This window comes from Vicia villosa, linkage group LG1 (assembly GCF_029867415.1).
Source record: "Vicia villosa cultivar HV-30 ecotype Madison, WI linkage group LG1, Vvil1.0, whole genome shotgun sequence".
NCBI classification, from domain to species: Eukaryota; Viridiplantae; Streptophyta; class Magnoliopsida; order Fabales; family Fabaceae; genus Vicia; species Vicia villosa.
The window spans coordinates 131738316-131762150 of NC_081180.1; the positions used below are offsets into that span (position 1 = coordinate 131738316).

General features: G+C 36.2%; 2 protein-coding genes and 1 pseudogene across 2 annotated transcripts; 2 read left to right on the top strand and 1 right to left on the bottom strand.

Moving 5' to 3' along the window:
• Positions 1-5769: 5769 nt before the first annotated feature.
• Positions 5770-7333, bottom strand: LOC131654417 (protein MAIN-LIKE 1-like). The gene is made up of 3 exons (XM_058924640.1): positions 7097-7333; positions 6472-6984; positions 5770-6201 (listed from the first exon to the last, which is right to left on the bottom strand). The coding sequence occupies exons 1-3, from the start codon at positions 7331-7333 to the stop codon at positions 5770-5772; spliced, it is 1182 nt and encodes a 393-aa protein (XP_058780623.1).
• Positions 7334-13565: 6232 nt separating this feature from the next.
• Positions 13566-15330, top strand: LOC131617020 (F-box protein PP2-B10-like; annotated as a pseudogene).
• A 1353-nt stretch (positions 15331-16683) lies between these two features.
• On the top strand, positions 16684-18778 carry LOC131617031 (F-box protein PP2-B10-like). Its single transcript, XM_058888423.1, has 4 exons — positions 16684-17088; position 17121; positions 17176-17294; positions 18115-18778. Exons 1-4 carry the CDS (start codon positions 16814-16816, stop codon positions 18569-18571), a joined length of 852 nt encoding a protein of 283 aa, XP_058744406.1. The 5' UTR covers positions 16684-16813; the 3' UTR covers positions 18572-18778.
• Positions 18779-23835: the final 5057 nt, after the last annotated feature.

The following is a 23835-nucleotide window of genomic DNA, read 5'->3' on the forward strand; positions in this document are numbered from 1 at the left end:
CAAGAAAACCCTAGTCAGGGACTATTTGTGTAGGAGATAGTTAAGCGTACCTGATTTTTGTGCAGTGTTGAGTCTTTGCTAATCGCGTGATATTCAGAATACTTCTAGAACAAAAATCTTGGAATTTTGAATTGTGAAAGATTGATTTGACTGATGGTACAAAACACTGAGAATTGTACTGCCAGCAGTTTGGCTGTCAACTGACTGTTCAGGTATTGACGTTTAGAGTGAAAAATCAACAGTCAAAGTTAATTTTCTTTTTTTGTTGTTTTTGTTTTATGTGAAAAATGAAAGTTTATTTACATGACTTGTTAAAAACACAGACATAATAAATAACTAATATTTACTGTACGCGAGCAAAATTACCGATAATAACCCTGAAAATCATTTAATACACAGAAAAATGAAGATTTGACTGGCAGAAAACACATAAAATATTATCTGATTAATTAAGCAATATTATGACAAATAGTACAACATTTAATACTGACAGTACAAATATTACATACTATATTGAACAGTACGACGAATAAACGGTACATTTAAGAAATAAGAAATACGGCAAATTTTAAGAATGACGATTGATAACCCATGCTACAAATAGTAACATGTAGATGATTGGGAGCATAAGCATCCCAGGTCCACAGTGTTCTGGGCTATGTAGACAGAAGAAAGACATGATCACCGTAGCAATGGTGATGACCATAAGAAAACACGTCTCCCACCGCTTCGCCATTTTGTCGGGGAAGAAGAAAGGATGGATTATGAAGTAGAAATTTGAGAGATGAATTAGAATTTGATGTGAGATTTTTATGAAACAATGAGAGGTATTTATAGAGTGGAAAGAAGGATAGAGACGTTGGGGAATGATGTGATTCCGTACAAAAGGAAAATTTGAGTGAAAGTAAGATTTGAAAGAAAGTGCAGATAGTGTTGGGAAAAAGAGAGATGTAGAGAATAAAGTTAGGATTTGATTTTTGAAAAATAGATTTGAAAAGATTTTTGAAAATAATGGAATATAGTACAAAAATTAGTGGGAAAACAAAAGATAATAATAATCTACTTGTTACCAGTACAGTCTGAGTTTCCTGATTCTGCGCCTGCAAAACGATTTAACTCTGTACCAATTGTGTCAGTACTATTTATCTGTAAATAAATAAATAAACAGTATTTGGCGTTTGCGTAAGAATAAATTCAACTGCAAGCCAAATTACTGTATAAGAAAAATTCTAAAAACTAAGTATTTCATATGTCAGGATATTTGTTGAAATAAAAATCCATGATTATATGAGACTCTTAATTTTCAGATTGGAGTTTTCTTGAAAAAAGATGCGGGCAAATTTTGGGGTATAACACTAACGCTGTCGAAGGACATCTGTTTATCAGATATGTTGTTGTCGAAACAGCCTCAGCCCAGAACACCTTTGTTAACCCCGCACTAGTCAACATGCATCTGACTCTCTCCAAAATAGTTCGATTAAACCTTTCAGCCAAACCATTTTGTTGTGGAGTACCTGCAGTAGTTCTATGCCTTGCAATACCAGAGGCAGCACAAAAACTGTCGAATGCCTCATTGCAAAATTCAAGGCCATTGTCGGTTCTCAACCTCTTGACCTTTCTGCCAGTCTGATTTTCAACCAGAGTCTTCCAACTTTTGAAATTCTCAAAAGTTTCATCCTTAGTCTTCTGGATGAATACCCATAATTTTCTGGAATAATCATCTACTATGGATAGAAAATACCTTGCTCCTGAATGTGATGGACACCTTGCAGGCCCCCAAAGATCAGCATGGATGTAATCAAGGGATCCATGTGTTCTTTGTTTGCCTTTGTTGAACTTCACTCTCCAAGATTTTCCAAGTACACAGGGTTCACAAAACTTCAGCTTTTCGACTTTGTCTCCACCAAGCAGATTTTGTTTCCCTAATTCGACCAGACCCCTTTCACTGACATGGCCCAATCTCATGTGCCAGATTTCTGTTTTCGACAAAGGTTTCGTGGATGCAACATTTGTCGAACCACTTACAACTTCAGCCTCAAGGGTATAAGAGCCTTGTTTCTTCACGCCTCTCAAGACTTCCTTCGAACCCTTCATGACTCTTAGGATACTTTTCTCTCCTTGGAAAACATATCCTTTCTTGTCGAATTCACCAAGAGAAAGCAGATTTCTCTTCAAATCAGGAACATACCTGACTTCAGTCAACAACCTTATTGACTCATCATGGAGCTTGAATCTCACAGATCCAACACCTGCAATCTTGCAAGCCTTGTTGTTTCCCAGCAATACTGATCCACCATCTTGATCACATAATTCCTCGAACAAGTCTTTGTTTGGAGTCATGTGCCAAGTGCAACCTGAATCCATAATCCACTCCTTCTTAGAGTCACTACTTGAAACCACAAGAACATCAGATGATTCGAAATCATCTTGAACAATGGAAGCGTTGCCATTATCCTTACCTCCATGATATTTCAAGCGTTCAGGGCACACCTTTCTTGTGTGACCCTCCTTCTTACAATGGTAGCATTGAATGCCAGATGCTTCGCCACTGTAAGTCTTCGACTGGCTTTTTCCTTTCTTTTTGTTGAACTTATCATCCTTTCGTAAGAGTTTTCCTTTAACGGCCAAACCTTCGCCAACAGTCGAAGGTTTATGCTCCTTTCGTTCATTCAAGTCTTTAGAGTACAAGGCTGATTGAACTTCTTCAAACGTCAGGGACTCCCTTCCATACAAGAGAGTTTCTTTGAAGTGAGCATGTGATCGAGGCAAAGAACACAATAGTAACAGCGCTTGATCTTCATCATCGATCTTCACATCAATATTTTCAAGATCAAGAATCAGCTTGTTGAACATATCCAACTGCTCAGCCAATACATTGTCTTCAATCATCTTGAATGAATACAAAGCTTGCTTCAGGTAGAGTCGATTTACCAGCGATTTGGTCATATACAAACTTTCAAGTTTCACCCATAACCCTGATGCCGTCGTCTCCTTTGATACCTGCCGGAGAACCTTATCACCAAGGCTCAACAAAATTGCGCTGTGTGCTTTCTCGATCATCTTCGTCTTCTCCGCTTCCGTCAATTCTGCATTCATGGCTGCCTCTCCCTTCAACGCTTCCAAACAACCCTGCTGAACCAGTAGAGCTTTCATCTTCAAGCGCCACAGACCGAAATCATTCACTCCGGTGAACTTTTCAATCTCATACTTTGTTGAAGGCATCTTCTCCACGCTCACCGCACCAATTTGTTGTGAATTCAATGCCAAGAACAAAGTATAAAACAAGGAAGAATAAAGGACAAGGAAGAAGAGGAACACAAGAATTGGTTATAACTGCTATTCTTTCACTTTCTCTTAAAACAAGATTACAAGTTTACAAGAATAACAAATAACCTCTCTCACCCTAAATTAGGATTTGCAGCTTAGCAATGATGAGAGACTAGTATGCTATTTATAATAAAACCTAACATACTAACTAATGGGCTTTTTCAGCAAGGCCCATTATACAAGCCAACTTAATAAACAAGCTAACTTAACAAATTAGGGTTTAAACACTAAAACCTAATTTAACATGCTAACAACCCTAGCATCTTCGACATCTGCATGCTAGACCCATCTTCGACTACAGCATGCACACTTCGACACCAGCATGTGAACAATCCTTCGACTTCATGCTTAACTTTGTCGAACTGTCGAACCAAGAAGCTACCCTTCGACAATACTAGAGTTCGGTCCAATATCTCACACTTCGGCTTTTGAATTCGATTGTTTTTCCTTCTTTGTGAAGCTTCCCGTGGAAGAACTTGATATTTTTGTCTTCTGCCTTGAGCCACACAGCACGACTCCTCTGCCTCCATATAATTTCCTAAATTTTTTGAATAGTGTTTCTCTGGTTTTCCAGAGCTTTGTAAGCTTGTATGTTTTCTCCATCAAGCGCCCATGTCCCAAACTCTTCCAGTCTCTCTTCAATTCTCCCATGCTCATTAAAGATTTCACTCAAAATTTGGATAGCTTTGAGTTTTTGCAACCTTCCACTACCACCATTAATCCAACACTGTCTCACAGGGTTTTCACAACGAGCATCTTTAGTCCAAACATCTTCAAATCTAAACAAGTAGTTGGGTCTAGGATTGTTGCACTCCATAATAACATACATATAAATTCTAATAGCGGCATGATCGAAACCAAATCTAGGGAGATGAAAAACTCTGATAGGAGAAAATTGTTCAATAAAACCCATAGTAGCCATTAGGGATGGCGAAAAAATCCGTACTCGCGGATATCCGCGGATAATATCCATCATGGATACAGGGCGGGTAGTTTAATAGATATCCATAGATAAAATAAATGGATATTTAAATACCCATTTTTTAATGGATACGGATACAAATTTAGTGATATGTATCCACGGATACCTGTATCCGTTAATAAATTATTAAATTATTTAAATATCATTAGTTTAAATCATTTAAAGAAGGAAATTAAACTTGTGATGAAGGAAATTAATGTGACAATTTTTTTTGTTAAAGTAAGAGCAAATTGTATGAATCTTGTGAGATAATAACTTTTTGAATCTTTAAAAGAAGCTGAACATATTATTTTTCAAAACAAAATTTTTAGAAAAAATGTTATCCATGGATATCTGTAAATATCCACGTATATCTTAAAATCCACGGATTACCCGCTTAACGGATATCCGCACGGATATGGGACGGATATGGATATCATATTTATCAAACGAGGTAGACACATATATCATATTATCCGTCCCCATGGACATCCATTTACATCCCTAGTAGCCATAGCTCTATCCAGTCTACATTGTATATTTGCTTCCTCCGACCTACAATTTGACCACGTAAAAGGATGGCTCTCAAACCCCAAATCATGCAAACCACAAGCTTAAATAGCACTTGTTCCGGCGGGAAAACTGAGATTAAGTTATTAATTAACTTAACTCACAAATAAGCAAGAGTCACCACCAATCTTTATTGTTTTTAAAGGAATGAAAATAAAAAAAAATTAAGTCAAAATCTGATGTGGAGCGGACAATTTTGTTGGGCCTTGAGCAATTTGCTAAGACATGCCCCCATGGAGGCCCATGCGCTTCCTCCTTTTCTTTTGACAATTTCTTTATAGACCCCCATGGGGTGAGGACTCCTGCTGAAAACCCCAAAATACCCCTTGATTTCGGATATGCATCTCCGAATTCACCCATAGACCAGTTTCAGAGATGCATCTCCGAAATATGCTTTGAGTTTTTTTTTTCTTTTCAAAACAATGATTAATCCCATATTTTACATTAATCGACAAAATATAACACGTAAATTAAAATAAAATACCAATATTATAAATACGAAAATAGTTGTACGGGTAAGTTCTCAGTGTCAAAATGTTACAACACGAATACAAAAAAGTCATGAATAAAACATAAATAGGCAACTGCTACTGAGTATGTCTAATGCCAACACCCTGCGACCTCCTCTGCCTCCTATACGCCGTCGCACCGGCCGCGTCACTGACCATCCTCTCTACAATGGCAACTATCTCTGGACCGCCCTGTTCAATGATACCTCTGTCCAATGCATCCTACCCAAGCATTTGTATCCGCTGGCACATCGATAGGAGATCAGTGGCATGGTCATCCTCGGCCTACTAGTTCTCCAAGATCTCTTCATGTGCTGGCCTAGGTGGATCTCCAGGAGCATCGGGTGTCATCAAAGGATGTGACACCCGATAAAACCATGTCACGTACCCATCTACACAATGTCACCTCTGGATGACCATCATACGCCGATACTCCTCAGGCACCAAATGATGCACCCAATCCTCAAATATAGTAGTGAGACCCACTCGGATAACGGTGTCGGGAGCAGCCTTAAACAGAGACCTCGGTATCATCTGCACACGTCTAAACTGTCTCATGCACCGCTCTGACAGATACCTGACCATGGTGTTGGTCCCACATGCTAACCATCCAGAATATAATATGATGCGGTCGAATGAGACATTATTACCGTGACCAGTGAAGGGCATCCAATGGATGTCATCATGAACAGTGTGGTCGAGGTACACGCGATATAGGCCCACCTTGTTATTCCCTATTTGGAGGACGTATCGTGCGGCCCTGGGTATGGCGTCATCGTACACAGGATTAATGTTGAAGTCGTGGATAAGGTTGAAGTATGAGATGATCCATCCCTGAAACACAAATACAATAATATGTTAAAAATAAATATGAACCATAATTAAATGTGAAATAATTAAAAAGAAATGTTCTGTAAGGAGTGTGCAAGATCCAGTCAACTGTCTGGTCCTCCAGTTTGAGGCTTCATTCAACTCCTGGTATAGGTATACCAGAATGGCGGTCCCCCAATTCCACTCGTGAACTGTAATCAGATCAATAAAATACCGGAGATAAGTCATGTCGACGTAGGTTGCACTTTTGTCCACAAAGCGTGCAGTGCCTACCAAGAACATGAACCAACACCGCAGAGCGCAACCATAGTGATACTCAACAAAAAGCCCGTCACCCTCCTCCTCAGACTCCGCTACCGCCACCAAGTGGTTCTCATAATGCTCTTTCAATCTGGAGAATCGGATATGCGCCCCACTCGTCGCTCTGCACTCATAATCCAACATGTTTGGGTCCATACCCAGATAGTCCACCATCCACTCTATGGCCTCAACCCTCTGTATCCGAGAATGGTCCAGTAACCTCACTCTGGTCGGCAGGTGGAGCAGACAGGCCACATCGTGTAGGGTGATCGTCAAGTCCCCAACAGGAAAGTGGAAAGAAAACGTCTCCTTGTGCCACCGTTCGACAAAAGCTCCCTGCATGCCATGGCTGATGGTACTATATTCGGTCATGCATAACCCACCAAGCCCGCTTCCATCTACAACGTCATTAAACCATTGAGCCCGTGGTTTAAACAGATCAAATAATTTCCGTGCATGGTTCATGGATTTTATGGTCTCCCGTTCCTGTCACAACAAAAACAAAAACAAAAAACATTGTTAGTTAAACCGTTAGAAGAAAGTGCAATAAAAAGATAAATAAAAAACAGATAAATTATAAAGTGCAATAAAAAACAACCTCGCCCTCCCAAACTCGCCGAGTGACATGGTCATGGTAGTGAATAAACACAAATGTGTGTGCAAGCCCTCCCGGGTAGCCCTCCTCCTCCCCCGCACCATCCTCGTCGTGCTCAGGGTAAACATCGGGTATCTCTTCCTCCTCAACTCCCACCTCCTCCTCAACCTCACGGGAAGAAGACGCTCGAGCCAGCCGACTCCTCGATCCATATGAGGAACCTACAGGCGCCTCATCCATTTGGACGAGCACTCGTACTCGACCTTGTCCCCGTGTCGCTGCTAGTTGTGCAGCCCGCTCGCGTCGAGCTGATGTCGTCTGGGTCTCCCTACCCTATCTAAGTCGTGCCTGGTTTCTGACATTTTCCTTAAAAAATTGCACCAGGCAAGACGTTGAAACAATTCAGAATTAAGAAAATAAAAAAACAGTTCAGACTAAATTCGGAAGTGCATTTCCGAAACTGGTCAGAGGTGATTTCAGAAATGCACTTCCGAAAACGCCTGCTATTCTTCATTTTTGCAGTCCCCATTTCTTGCCCTAAACTATTTAAAATCCTATTTTATCCAACCAAACACTACTACATAATGCTAATAACTAACTACATTTTGTTAATTTCTATCACCCCTAACAAGATTAAATTCGATTGAGTTTAAATTTAGAAACTTACAATTTGTTTGAAGCTTTTACTGTGCCTTTGAGTAGCCTTTGAACCCTCTGATGTTGTAGAGCAACTTTAGACTGTGTAGAAAGTTTGAGAAATGGGTGTGGTGGTGAAATTTTGAAGTTTTGAATAGAATGAAACGGGAGGGGGGGTGGTGGCTGTTTTGAAATAACAGAAAAACGCAACATGATTCGGAGATGCATCTCCGAAGATGTAAAAAAAGGGTTATTTCGGAAATGCATATCCGAAAACACTTTTTTTTTCAAAAAAAAATTGATTTTGTAAATGCATCTCCAAAATAATCCTTTTTTACGTCTTCGGAGATGCATCTCCGAATTATAGGAGCAGTTATAGAAATTCGCTAGGGATTGCAAAGAAGCCAGGGAGGTGTATAAAGAAATTGTCTTTCTTTTTTGCTGCAACAAAAACTGCATTGAGCCATTGCGCATCATACCCCACCTCAAGCCCATTGCACCTCCATTCTTGGTGTTGAATCCATTGAAACAAAAACGCTTTGGGTCTGCCTCCTTTGCACCTCCATTACTTCACATTGATTGTGATTAATTGACGTCTAAAACAAACTTGTTCCATGGTGCAAAGAATATGAAACAAAATAAAATAAATTTACTATATGACTAGAAACCACTTATTTACCCTATTTTTTATTCACAGTCAATAGACTAATATTAAATTAATGTGTTTACTTAATTTTAAAATTAAGTATTGTTTTGTTTTTGTATAATTTTCAGCTAATAAATTTTATTGGAAATTATGTCTTAAGTGAAAGAGAAAAAAAAATCCAGTGACCGTGTAAAATACGGTCAACTAGTCAGAGACGTGTATTCCATCAAGTCACACTTTTAATAATATGACTGAATGTTATAATTCTATTGGTTGATAGTGCAAAATTATTTTACTGACAGAGTACTACCTTTAATCTCTTAAATGAAATTCACTAATTAAAATGTTATGACAAATAAATAAATTTTATTAAGAATTATATGACGCATTTTCTTCAATTTAAAATATCCAATTAAAACAATTAAAAAAATAATTAACATATAATTTTTAATTTTTGGACACTCAGTCCATGAATCGAACTCAACTAATAAATGAGCAAAATGATTCAATTTGATTTTGGGATCAGAATCAAATGACACCAAGGTGTTAAACTTAGTAACATGTTGATAACTCTTTACCGCATATTTATATAACAAAATTCACTGTTAGATTAAAAGATAATACCATGTAGATTATGTCTATAAAATTTAACATCAATCATAAATTATTTGACATGTCAATGAGATGCATAAAAATTATTGTCTTACAAAATTTGGCATCAAATTTATTTAGATAGACCTTATTTTTTAAGATGTAACAAGTACATCTAAACTGGTGAAAATAAGATATATTAGGTTTTCTTCCCTTGAACAGTTCATATGATGTTTTGTTCAGAATTGATCTAATGTAGATTTTGTTATGCACTTAACATGTTGTGTTTCCAACTTCTGCCCATAAGTACTTTGATAAACTATTTTCATGAATTATAGTTCTGGCCATTTCTTGTAAAGATCTATTCTTTATCTCTTGAACCTCATTTTGTTGAGGAGTTATAGGAGAAGAGAACTCATGCAGAATTCCATATTTTTCACAAAATATTTCAAATGGCTCATTTTCAAATTCTCCTCCATTATCACTTCTGACTTTTAATTTTTTTTATTCCTATTCATTTTGTACTCGTATGCAGAAGATGTTAAACACATCATATGACTTATCCTTGGATATAAGAAATTTAACCCAAGTCCATCTACTATAGTCATCAACTATGAATAATCCATATTTCTTTCTATTGATTGGTGCAGTACTAACAGGACCAATCAAATCAACGTGAAGCAGTTTTAAGGGTCTGGAGGTAGAGACAATGTTCTTTGGTTTAAAAGAGTTTTTACTAATTTTCCCTACTTGGCATGTTCCACAAAGCGTATTTGAGTGATAATTAAGGTCCGGCAAACCCTTAACAAGTTTTAGCTTGCTAAGCTTAGAGATTAATCTCAAATTACCATGACCAAACCTTCTATGTCATAGCCATTTTCACCACTCACTGATAGAAGGAAAAGTACCTTCTGATCAGCCAATTTAGAAAATTTTATTTTATAAACATTGTCTTTCATTCTACCTTTGAACACTATGGACTTGTCAGATTTATTCATGACTACACATATGTTCTTATTAAACATTACTTCACATTATCACAAAATTGACTTATGTTAAGCAGGTTATGTTTTTGCCCATCTACTAACCAAACATTATTAATATATATATATATATATATATATATATATATATATATATATAGGAATTACCAATAGTACCTGTACCAATGAGCTTTCCTTTTTGGTTTTCTCCAAATTTCACATTTCCACCCTCTTTTAGAGTTAGGGTCTGGAACATATGATTTTCTCCTATCATATGTCGTGAGCAGCCACTGTCGAGGTACCAAGATTGTTGCTTTGCTCCTCCCTCTAAACATATATGTAACAAAAAAATTCAGATTTAAGCACCCATAATTTCATGAATCCTCTAGGGTTAGTTCTGAAAGGCTTCTTCTGATTTTGTACCTTAGAATTCATGTAGTAAGGCTTAGAATCATTCAAGACTTTTAGTTTAAAATGTTTATGTCTTGAACTAATCTTAGCCTTTAGTTCTGAACCCCTAAGAACTTTAGACTTTGATGTTTTAGGTTCTGGTCTCTCCAGAACTTTAGACTTTATAGCCATTGGTTTTGGTTTCTTCAAAATCTTTGACTTTGAGGTCTCTGGTTCTAATTTCTTTAGAACCTCTGATTCTAGAATCTTTGGCTATGACTAGTTTAGAACTTCTACTTTGTCAGTAGATGATACAAAGTATGAATAGAGTCCTTTCTGAGCATAAATTGAAGAAGAAATATCCTTTGGTTTAACTATAGTTCCAAACCATTGATGGTCAGGTTTTTGAGAATAACCAAAACCTTCTCATTTGCTCCTACTTAAACCATAAATCGTGGATGCAAGTTTTGTCCTATTAAATTCATAAATGACAAACTTCTAAAGAGCCATTTCATATTCACTCAGGGGTTTATTAGACAGATCTTCAATTTGACTTATTTCTAAATCATCAAATTAATTTTGAATAGATTTTAATTTATTAGTTTTTTGTTTAAAATTGTTTTTCAAAATTTTCATGTATATGACTTTCTCTTGACAATTTTCCATGAGGTATTGAATTAAAGTAATTAAATTAGCACGAGAAAGTTTAGAAAATATCTTATATTCTTCCTCAGAATCTGAACCACAATCTGAGTCAGATTATGTATCTGAAGATGTAGAAGCCATTAAAGCCAGATTGGCTTTTTCTTCATCTTTATCGAATTCCCCTTCTTTGTCAAGTTCATCCCATTTTGACATGAGCCTTTTCTTGACATTGTTTCAGAAGTTGTTATTCTGAAAGCTTCCTTTCTTTGCCTGATCCTTTTGCAACTCTAGACAGTTAGCTATGAAATGATCAGGCTTTATAGAGGAACACAAAAGAGACGTTGGAGAAGACTTCATGTATAAGGAGTCTTTGAGATAAGCATCATCAGATACGTTAGAAAGCTTCCTGATATGGTTAATGTCATTGAGAGGCCATTTGAACATCCTTTGTTTCAAGAGAAATGATCAATTGCACTCCTTTTGTCTTCTGCAGATTTCTCCTAAGTCTTTCCGTGATCAGAAGATGATAATCAAAAGAAGACAAAATGTCTTCAGATTCTGATAGTGACTTGTCAGAAACTCTTTTGTCTTTGAGCTTTGGCTGACTTCTAATTCTTCAGAAGATGAGTCTTCAGAAGTAGACTTCTATCACAATCTGGAATCTTTAGGTTCCGATCCTTGATAAGGTTTAGAGTCTGAGACTTTAGGTGCGGATCATTAAGAGGTTGACTTTCTTCAGACTCTGGGATAGAAGTTGACCTGTTTAGAATCTAGCCCTTCAAATGATAGATCTTTCAACTTCTCTTTGGATGCTCAGTGCAGTGTCAGAACTGACTTTGAATCAGAATTTTAATCTATGTTCCTGCTCACTTGAACAAACATTGTATAACCAATTATTCTTTAAATACTTGTTATCATCAAAACCTAATGAATATGGTATAAACCAATTTTTTCCAACAACAGAGAGGGGCAAAGATAAAGGAGGGGTACAACTTATGAAACAAATTGCTACCAATTGATAAACTTATCGGCATGCAATTCTAGAAAGCAATAGAAACTACCTAATCATGCGATTAACTATGGAATTTAAATGAGTGGGAGAGAGATAACAGATGGTACACAAGGATTTATAGTGGTTTGGCACGTTCGTCTTCGCTTTGTGCTTAATCCACTATCCAATGGTTGCCCATTGATTTTTTTTGGTTTTCCACTATGATTTGTAACAATATTACAAAAGTTCTTACAATCACTAGTCCACAAATAAATGTTGAAAATAAAATTTCTCATATTCTGAATCTCGACTTGTACATAGCTCCAACAATAAAACTTTATGCAAAATATTTACTTGAGATCGCTTCTTGAATATTCCATCCCTAATAACCTGCTCCTAAGTCTCTGTCTACGACAATTTTCACACAATTCCATAGGTATCTTGAGCGTTGGTCTGTCCGAAGATCAAAAGAACTCCTAACTTGTCTCTAGACTTTGACACAGTGCTACCATGGTCAACCTAGAGAGGATAACCTTCTTTTTTTTCCAGTAGAATTGTCACAATCAATCACAACACCACACACTCTTGCAAGCCTCTGAAATCTTTAAAAAACCTTCAAAGAAACATTAAATCCAAAACGAGTCTCCTCAATCAATCACGAATCTATAAAGATAAGATTCAGATCCTTGTAACAATGAAAAAAGAATGAGATAGAAGATGAAAGAAATCGATTGCAAGGTGTTCAAGAAAAATTTAAAACACTTTACGATTTTAGGACCACAAGAGAGGGAGACGTCACATCTACATCCAAAGCCTTAAGTTTTTGGATAGAGATGCAGCGTCTTCCTCTCTTGTGATCTGGGAGCATTGGGTGTCTGTTGGAGCTAGACTAAGTATTAAATTGTTTTATAGGATGTGGGGGACTCACGCTTATGAAAGAGATTGTTAAGTATAAGTGTGAGTGGTTAGGTCTCACATCTCATATGAATGAGTAAATGTTGAATTTATAAGAAAAAACTCATTTATCTAAGACCTTTAGGTTTTGGATGGAGATGTCACATTTTTCTCTCTTACGGTCCTAACTCCTAAAGCATTAGGGGCTCATGGAATCAATCATTTAATTATTTAGTCTAGCATGTACGACTAATCTCTATTTTATTATATCTTTTCTCATTTATCTTCATTGATAAACTTTTTTTTTTATTCTTGTGTATGGTAAGATGTATTATGTATTCATTTGACTTTTTTTTTTAAATATAAATAAAATAAAAATAGTATAAAATTTAGAAAATGGAATAAGAAATATTTTAAATAACTGATTAAGGATTTAAAAAAGTATGTTTAGTTTATTAAAGACTTGTATTCAATGTAATGAAAATGGAAATAATTGACTTTTCTAAGAAATAAAATGTATGTTTTCTTAAAACTACTTGTATTCAATGCATTGTAAACTAAAATATTTTATTTATTTATAGAATACTTTTTTTATTTGGAATTCATAACCAGTGCTCCCTGGAACACTCGTTTAGCATGACCCTCCAAATAATTAAATTGGACCTTCATTTCCGTCTAGGAGAGAGATAGACGTGTCTCTTCCCTTTCAGACTTTAAAACGCGTTTAGATTTAGTGCTCCGTATCAATCGTCACTCTTTTGCTTAACATAAAAAAAAAACAAATAGGAAAAGAAAAAATGACTGAAATTCAGGAGTTGCCGGAAGGATGCATCGCCGCCATACTGTCTCGTACTACTCCCGTTGACGCCGGCAGATTCTCCCTCATTTCCAAGACTTTCCGTTCTGCGGCCGATTCCGATGCGGTCTGGAGTCAATTCCTCCCTTCCGATCCCAATTTCACAGCCTCTGTTGTTTCACAGTCTCCATCACTTGCCAACGCTCCTACCAAGAAGGCTCTCTATCTCGCTCTCTCCGATCACCCTATCATCATCGATGATGGTCAAAAGGTATTATTCTCGTTAACATTTAAGGGCTTAGGTATTATTCTGTAAAATGTTTAGTCCAGAAGATAATGCTAATAGCAATTGGGTACGTTGAAATGCAGAGCGTTCAATTGGATAGAAAAACTGGAAAGTTTTCGTTACATGCTTGCTGCTAGATCTCTCACTATTATTTGGAGTGATCATGAACAATACTGGGACTGGATTGAGTTGCCTGATTCCAGGTTAACTACCACTTAACTTTTCTGTTTGTTTTTTGCTGTGCTAATAGTCTAATACTTTCATCCTAAATTTGTGAATTCAAGCACCAAGATCTTTCATGCTTGCTTCTCCATTTTTGAATTTACCTTGCACACTGATTTGTCTTTGCAATAGCGTGTATCCCGCTATCTGCTGTACTACTAAAACATTTTAGAGGGTCTATGCGACACTATCTGGGATTAACATCACAGACACAGTTGTTTGTCTATATTGCATATATCCACATTCCACATTTATCATAAGAAAGTGAGGCAGGTTGAAAAGTGGATGTCCTTTATAGAAGGGAGAACATGAATGTGAGATTTCCTATAACAGTGTGTATATAACTTAGTTATCATTATGAGTTTCAGCTTGGTAACAACCTCCAAGTTTTAGTTAACAAACATGTCACTTTTGACTTTTCTCAGTTACATATTTTAACCATTGCAACTTTGTACTACTTTTGAACAGGTTCCCTGAAGTAGCTGAGCTTCTTGATGTATGTTGGTTTGATATTCATGGTACGATTAACACCATTGCATTGTCCCCAAATACCGAGTATGCAGCTTATCTTGTGTTCAAGATGGTTGATGCCCATGGATTTCAGAACCGTCCTGTAGAGTTATCAGTTTTTGTGGAAGGTGGACATAGTAGTACTAAAAATGTCTGTTTGGATCCTGATGTGGAAGGTAGGTATCACAACAGAGTAGTAGGATTGCAATGTCCTAATGTGAGAAGTGATGGATGGTTGGAGATTGAGATGGGGGAGTTCTTCAATTCAGGCATAGAGAATGAAGAAGTCCATATGAAGGTTTTGGAGACAGGTGGTAATTGGAAGAGAGGTCTCTTTGTTGAAGGAATAGAAGTTAGGCCTAAGTAACACAATTAAGCAATGCAAGGTATTTTGCATTTGGGTGGCAGAACAGTGTTTGAAGATTTGAAGTACAGTAAAGTATCTACACAAGTTATATTGGTTGTCGTGGTAGAGTAATTCGGGATATCTGTGTATATCAGCTTCCTTCCTGGTGTGTTGATTGTTCCAACTATATTATATATATATTGTGATTATGTGATATTGTGATGCCATATGAATTTGGTATTTATTGATTATGAACCCATGAACGTCAGTAACTGAATTATTTCTATTCCAGTTATTTAAATTATTGTATAATTAAGGAATTAGGTATATTTTAAATTTTGAATTCATTTTGTTACTCATACACCAAAGTGGGTGAGAACATAAAATGAAAAAGAAGGAAAAGAACAACTCTCCTTCTCACACTCATTCGGTCATTTGTCTGCGATAGAACTAATGTTTTAATTAGAGTTTAAATATGTGATAGAAATAATGATTTAATTAGAATTTAAATCTGTTTTAATTAGAGTTTAAATATGTGATAGAAATAATGATTTAATTAGAATTTAAATCTGTTTTAATTAGAGTTTAAATATGTGATAGAAATAATGATTTAATTAGAATTTAAATCTCTTGAAGAAGGTAATAAGGATTGGTGTTTTAACGGTATGAATTATAATATAATCTATGACCAAAATACTAAAAGGACTCAATTTTAAAGGGATTTCTCATTCCTCAATTTTAGGACTCTGAAAATCCAAAAATATTTTTTGGATCACAAAAGAGGTATTTTCGGAGATGTATCTCCGAAATCATCATTTATGCGATTTCGAAATAACCACTGACGGTAATTTTTTTAAAAGAAAATTATCAAATTTAAGTTTTGATACGGATAATAAAAATGCGAATGGAATGAAAAAACAGCATAGCCTGTGTATGTCTAATCCTCACCCCTGACCCCTCCTCTACCTCCTATTAGGATTAGGCATACTCAGTAGCAGTAATCTATGTTTTATGTTTTATATTTCGTGTTGTAATATTTGGACATTCGCACTTTCAAAACAATCGGATAAACCACATCAAGTTTAGTTATTCCGTTTCACTGCTTTAATCAATATAACGACGAAGTTTTTTACAAAAATAATAGATACAGAGAAAAATTCGCAGGTGTATATCTGAAATATTTGTTTTAGGTGGTTTCAGATTTGCATATGCGAAATGACCTCTTATATTTTATTTTCATCCTTTAAATAATAAAGGGTTATTACTATTTTACTTGTTTGCCATATAAGTCATTTCTTATTTATCCATGTAAATTTTTTTTTTTAAAAAACAATTTTGTCATCTTAAAATACTATGATTTTATGGGCTAAATTATTAGTATTTTAAAATGATAAGGTTGTTTTCAAAAATAATTTTTTACAAGGATAAACTAGAAATGATCTATATGACAAAGAGGTAAAATGCTAATAACCTAATAATAAAATATTGGAAAAAAATTATTTTGAATGTACATATTCAAAACATCTCGAAAATGTAAAAAAGTTACTTCGGATATGCTTTTGTATCATGAGACTTTCAGATATTTTTTTACCAATTGTGTTAAGAGAGTCCCAAAACCAAATATCATTGACCCGATAAACTGCTAAACCAGCCCAACCGAACCGAAATCACGCGGGCCTAATGGGTTGGACGGTTTGGGTCGGTTTCACTTTTATGTCCAGCCCTAGAAATTACTTCATAGTTAGTCTATTTTCAGTTTTTCACATTATTGGTAGGTAAAAAAAATGAGAAAAAGAATGGCAGAGTTTGAAGACTTGCCAGAAGGATGCATCACCACCATAATATCTCGTACGACTCCAGTTGACGCCGGCAAACTCTCCGTTGTCTCTAAATCATTTCGTTCTGCCTCTTATTCCGATGCTGTCTGGAATGCCTTTCTTCCTTCCGATTCCAATTTCATCGACTCTATCATCTCACACTCTCCTTCACTCGCCAATCTTCCTACCAAAAAGTCTCTCTATCTTGCCCTCTCCGATCGCCCTATCGACAATGCTCGAAAGTTATTGTTTCTCCCAATTTCTCGATTTCTAGGGTTTATCATCATTCACTAAATTGATAATAGCAATTGAATACTTGTTGAATGCAGAGCTTTCAATTGAATAGAAAGAGTGGAAAAAAGTGTTACATGCTTGCAGCTAGATCTCTCACAATTGTTTGGGGCGATGATCAGCGCTACTGGAATTGGATTTCTACGCCTGATTCCAGGTTTGATCTTTAATTTAACTGTGTTAATTCTTACTGTTATCAATAATTAACCTCCACAGTGCTTGTTCTTGTTGGTTGAATCAAGCTATTACTGATTGCTCTATAAAGCTGAGCATTAAGTTATGAGCTTGAACGATTCTCTTTCCTATGTAAGTGGTCAGCTACTGTTGATTCATCCTATTTCTCTCATCATTGAAACTGATGAAAAACAATGAGAGGTTGAATCTGCTCTTACCTCTTGTACCGAAAATTAACCGGCTTTGCTGCCATATTTTCCACATTTGTCGGTGAAACTTCCAACTCATAGTTAGGGCATAGGGTTTGAACAGTCGGTGCTCAATATGGTGTTCTACTTCTAGACCATGCCATTAGATAAATGTTTCAAAATCCATAGCTTCTCTCAAAATGAGGAGGCTGCATATTGTATGATATAACTGAAAGAATCTTTTTCATTTCAAAGGATATAGAGTTGTATGAAAATATTTTCCATGTTCAGCTTTTCTCACTTTCTCTTCTTTTTTTCTTCCAAATGAATACTTATTCTTAGACCTATTCAATCTCAAAGTTAACTATACACCTGAATCCGAACCTCAATATTATGCTGATCCACCATTAGATAATTCTCTTTATAGATAACAAACGATATCAAAATTCTGTCATAGTCAGTTACGCTTTGTTTACAGCTACCAAATTTTAATTGACGAATCTGCATTGTTAGTGTTTCTACATCTGTATAACTGTGACTGTGATGGTATGCATCACTTTCAACTTTTTCCTCGGCTGTATTCTTATCTTCTCTATCTGCTCAAATTTTGGATAGGTTCCCTGAAATTGCTAAGCTTTGTCATGTCTGGTGGTTTGAAATTCGTGGAACAATCAACACTCTTGCCTTGTCCCCAAATACTCAGTATGCAGCTTATCTTGTGTTCAAGATGATTGATGACTATGGATTTGAGAACGAAACTGTGGACTTAACCGTTGGCGTCAAAGGTGGCCATAGCAAAACTAAAATAGTCTGTTTGGATCCAAATATAGAACCTAGGCCACCCATAGTAGGTAGGTGGTATCATGGGAGGAGGCCGACGCCACACGATATAGTAGGATTGCAACGTCCTAGTGTGAGAAGCGATGGATGGCCGGAGATTAAGATGGGAGAATTCTTCAATTCAAACCTCGAAGAAGAAGTCGAGATGAGTGTTATGGAGATTAAGGGTAATGAGGTGAAGGAGAATTTCTTTCTCGAAGGAATAGAAGTTAGGCCTAAAGAAGACAATTAAGCAACATCACTGAACTATGCAGTGTTTTGTGTGTTGTTTCCATATTGTCTCTTGATTTGCAGTCTCTTAAGAACATTGATTAAAGTTGAACCAATGCCTTGATAGACTAGAATTTAAGTCATCATAATTGTGTGCTATCGATTTATGGTCGATGTCGCAGTTTTTTAGTTTGATTTTCTTTAATAAATCCAGTTTTTTTTTTTTCTAGCATCTTTACAGCACCTGTCTTAATGTTGATAATATTCAAATTTCTACTCCAAGACAACTGCTTCTACTGCGCTGATACTATCCAGATCGTTGGATCAACCTGTAATAGCCTTAACTTTCAAGATTTGATTTAAAAGTGTTAACAACGGTTGCTCTTTATAAGTATGTTATACTACGGATTCATGTTCCTAAAATGAGATATGTTTTTGCAAATTTTTCTATTATATTAAAGTATATTTAAAATGAACATTTTTATTGGATATATTTAAAAAATGAAGATAAAGTAATTATTTTTTATAGAATAATCTATAACTAACATATATATTGTCTACACTTGATTGAATAAACTTTATTAAAATCTCAAAAGTATACTAAAATATTGATATGATTCTTTAAAATTTTACTCCTCTAAACTTTTCAGTCAAACATACTCTCAAATATCTCGTATATAATAACCATTTTTTCTAAAAAAAATTAATAAGGATGAAAAATTGTTTTCCTAGACAAAAATACCTTGTTTTTCAAGAAAAGACATATACACAAGGATTGAGAAATGGTTTTGGTTAAAGAAGCATAATGATGTGTTTTGAGAAATATTTTCAATCGGACAAAGAAGACAATGTTGATGATAGTGCTTATGATATATTTTTAAAAATTTAGCTTTTCATTCCAACAAACATTGCTATTTTGGTTATGTAATTTGTGATGCAATCAAATGATACTCATATTAGGTTATTAAATTAGAAAATTAATGGAGGGAATTGCTCCTCCCATCTTAAGTGGAGAAACACTTTAAAAAAAATTCGAAAATGTTACTGAGAATTTGAAACTACACACCTTTTTCACATCAAAACACAGATTAAATGAGCCTCATCACATTTTTTATCACAATTTAGTCTGGAGATGAAATTTCGGAGTTAGCCTATATGCATCCAATATATACCTAACAGAGACACTTATTTTGACTTAACTTAAATTCGGAGATGTATTTTCGGATTCACCCTATGCGCACTTCATACATTCATAATGGAGGCACACTCATTTTAACATGAATTTATCTAGAGATGCATCTCCGTATTCACCATAGACAAATACGAAGACGCACTTATGAATTCACCACATACAATAAATTTTGACTTTGTTTTAGAGATACACCGATGCAATTGACCATGTATGATAGTCATTCTATCATAATGAATTATATATAAATTAAACCATAGATACACTTATCAATTAAGATGAAAATCCCATTTATAAATGAATAAATTTGGAATCCATAATATAGTCAAAATAAATTACAAACGATAATAGTACTCCTAACATAAATACTATATATTATTGCGTATGCCGGACCCCATGTTCCTACGCACCTCTTATACTATAGCATCGACCATGCCTCAGTAAAAATGACATCTACAATGCTCCTCGTCAGAGCGTCTTGCAGAAAGAATCATTTATCTATACCCACATGCGCAATATCTATGATATGTCGACATCTAGGAAACATGTCAACAAGATGATTTGCCCCAACCTGCTCCTCGTCTAGTAACTCCTGATGAGCTGGCTTAGGTGGATCGGGTCTCTTGAAGCATCTGGTTTCATATAAGGATGTGACACCCTAAAATAATACTGAATGTAACCTTATGCAGCACTCTAGTCGCTAGGAGCTCGAGTGCCTCGTGTATCATACGCTACTAAATGATTAAGGGTTCGGTGGTGTTTGACGGGTTTATGAGGTTGCATGAAGAGAGGAGAGGTTGCCTGAGGGTGATGAGCTCGGTTCAATGTTGTTGAAGGATTCATACGTGGTTTGAAGAAGAATGAGGGTGTGGTTCATTAGTTGTAAGTGGTGATGGTGCGTTGGAGTTAAGGAGAAAATGGAGGATAACAACGGATTGGGAGTTCGTGAGATAGAGATGGAGGTTTTTCAATCCACTTAATGCGAAGATTATGTTGAGTCGAGATATTGTGGTTGATGAAAATTCTGCCTGGGATTGGAATTCGAGTAATTCAATCAATAAGCCATTAATGAGCTCTGACTTCGATTAAGAAACTGCTGAGGTTGAAGTTAATACAATTGTCGAAACTCCAGTCAAAGTCGAAGAAGTTGCCAACATTCCTGACACAGTTGAAGTCGAATAGGGTGTGGCTGCTGCAAGCCAAAGACCTCAAAGACATCGAATTCTTCCAGCAAGACTTCAAGACTATGAAGTAGCTGGTGATGATGAAGTCACGCCAGATGGAGAATTAGGTCATTTTTCTTTACTTGCAGGGGCTGAACCAATCAACTATAGCGAAACTTTAAAGATTCAACACTGAAAGTTATCTATGGTTGAAGAGTTACAACAAATCAAAAGAAACAACACATGGGAGTTAGTTGAATTACCAGCACATAAAAAAGCTATCGACGTAAAGTGGGTGTTTAAAATGAAACACAATGTTGATGGGTCGATAGCAAGACATAATGAAAATTTAGTAGCTCGAGGATTTCTTCAAAGAGCAGGGCTCGACTACTCTGGAGTATTTGCTCCAGTAGCAAGATCGGAGACTGTTCGACTAGTGGTAGCATTGGCATGCAGTTGAGGCTGGTCGATATTTCTTTTAGATGTGAAATTAACATTTTTGAATGGTCCTTTAGACGAAGAGGTCTATGTCACACAACCTCCAAGGTTTTTGATTCAGAAGGAAGCGAGTAAAGTATATAAGTTCCACAAAGCACTCTATGGTCTCAAGCAGGCACCTAGGGCATGGAACAAGAAGATCGACTCATACTTAGTCGAATTAGGATTTATCAAATGCAAATATGAGTATGGTGTCTATGTTCAGGTTGTGGCACAAAATATAACAATCATCTGCTTATATGTCGATGACTTGCTGGTAACTGGAAATAGCTTGGAGAACTTGTCGAAGTTCAAAGAGCTGATGATGAAGGAATTTGAAATGTCGGATATGGGGCAATTATCTCATTTCCTAGGCATGGAATTTCAAATATCGAAGCAAGGTATGGTGCTACATCAAAGGAAGTATGTCAAAGAGATACTCAAGAGATTCAGAATGGATGATTCAAATCCTGCATCCTCACCTGTCGAAACAAACTTGAAGTTGGAGAAGCATGGAGAGGAAGACAAAGTCTCTGAGATATGTGTGCAACAGACGACCTGATATAGGTTTTGCTGTCGGATTAGTGAGCAGATACATGAGTGAACCAAGAGTGTCACACATGAAGGCTGCAAGAAGAATTCTACGATACTTAAAAGGATCGATCGAGTATGGAATTCTATTTCAACAAAATTCTAAAGACAAAGAAGTAACAGTCACTTGTTTTTCAGATGTTGATTGATGTGGAGATAAGGAAGATCGAAGAAGCACAACTGGAAATTTCTTTCAAATAATTGGTGCTCCAATTTCATGGTGTTCGAAGAAACAACCTGTGGTGGCATTCTCATTGTGTGAAGCTGAATATATAGCAGAATACTATGCTACATGTCAAGCAATTTGGATCAGATTGGTACTTGAAGAAATGGAGGTCAAAGTAAAGAAACCTCTTGTGGTACAAATCGACAACAATTCATCCATAAATCTGGCGAAGAATCCAATTTTGCATGGAAGTAGGAGTAAACATATCGAAGCTAGATTTCACTTCCTGAGGGAAAAGGTAAATCGAGGTGAACTTGAAGTTAGGCATTGCTCGAGTGAAGCACAGTTGGCCGACATTTTCACCAAATGATTGAAGATCGACAGATTCCTAAATTTGAGAAAGATATTAGGAATAATTCAGATTGACTATTTTTAGAGTTGTTCGACGACTTGGATTATAAGGGGTATGTTGAGATATTATTGGGATTTGTTGAGATAGTATTGGGGTTTATATTATTAATATAATATCAAATCAAATCTAATCCCAATAATATCTCAACATTATGATGGGTGGTTCGTCGGTGAAGGTGAAGCAAGGAGGGTGGTTAAGAATGCCGGTTGTTGACTGTGAGTGAGGAAGTGTTTTCCTGTGATGGAGTTGAAATAAAATGAATGGGCAAGGAGTTTTGGTTGGTGGTTTGGAGATTACTGATCAGAAGAGATAGATGGTTGACATGGGGAAAAGGAGATAATGGATCAGGAGCGGTGCTGCTGTTGAGGCGCGGTGAGGATAAATGAAGAAGATAAACGGCGATGGGATGTGATGGAAGGAGTTTCAAGAGGGTGGTCGTAATTGTTAAGGGTGACTGATGGTGATGATGCACACAGTGGAGGTGAACTGAAGAGTTTAAAGGTGTAAGTGGTTGAACGAAGGAAGAGAGATATGGTGCTAATGGCTGCCGATGGAGGGAGTAGTACGAGAGAGAGAGAGAGAGAGAGAGAGAGAGAGAGAGAGAGAGAGAGAGAGAGAGAGAGTCTCCATGAGGAAGAAAAAGATAGTCCCTCAGCTTTTTTCGTTTTCTTTTATTTTTATTTTTCTGAAATGTGAGAGATGAGTGGTGCATCCGCTCCACCCTCTCAAATCTATAGGTCCGCTTATCATCTCTTTCCTCAACTTGTCTTAAATACCAAAATTCTGGAGTTTTATTTGATAGAAAATTCCTATTGTGCCCTTAGTAATGTGTAGATATATTTTGTGATATATTTTTGTTAATTTGTAATATTAAAAATAAACAAAAATCTAAATTAAATCTAAACAAAAAAAATATTATTTTATGCTTTAACTCCTAACTTAATCATTTTTATTTTGATATTTTATAGAAAGTGCGATATAAAAAATAAAACAAATATTTAAAGAAAGTTTTTATTCTTGGGCAAAATTAGGATACGACAAAGAGGATAAGATGGAACTTGCTTTCGAGTTTGCTCACAACATGTTCAAAGTTGGTACTATCTTTATCCTTTTCTTTGCTTGATGGGATCCTTTCAAGGAAAGGGATACCTGGAAATGAAGGGTTGAAGCTATGGAGTTGAGGTGCACCTACCTCTAGAAGGAGCTTCTTACTCAATAGGAGGAAGTTAAGACCAAAAATTCTTTGCAAGAGGCGGTGAAGTTACATGGTTCCCCTTCCGCTCTGGAA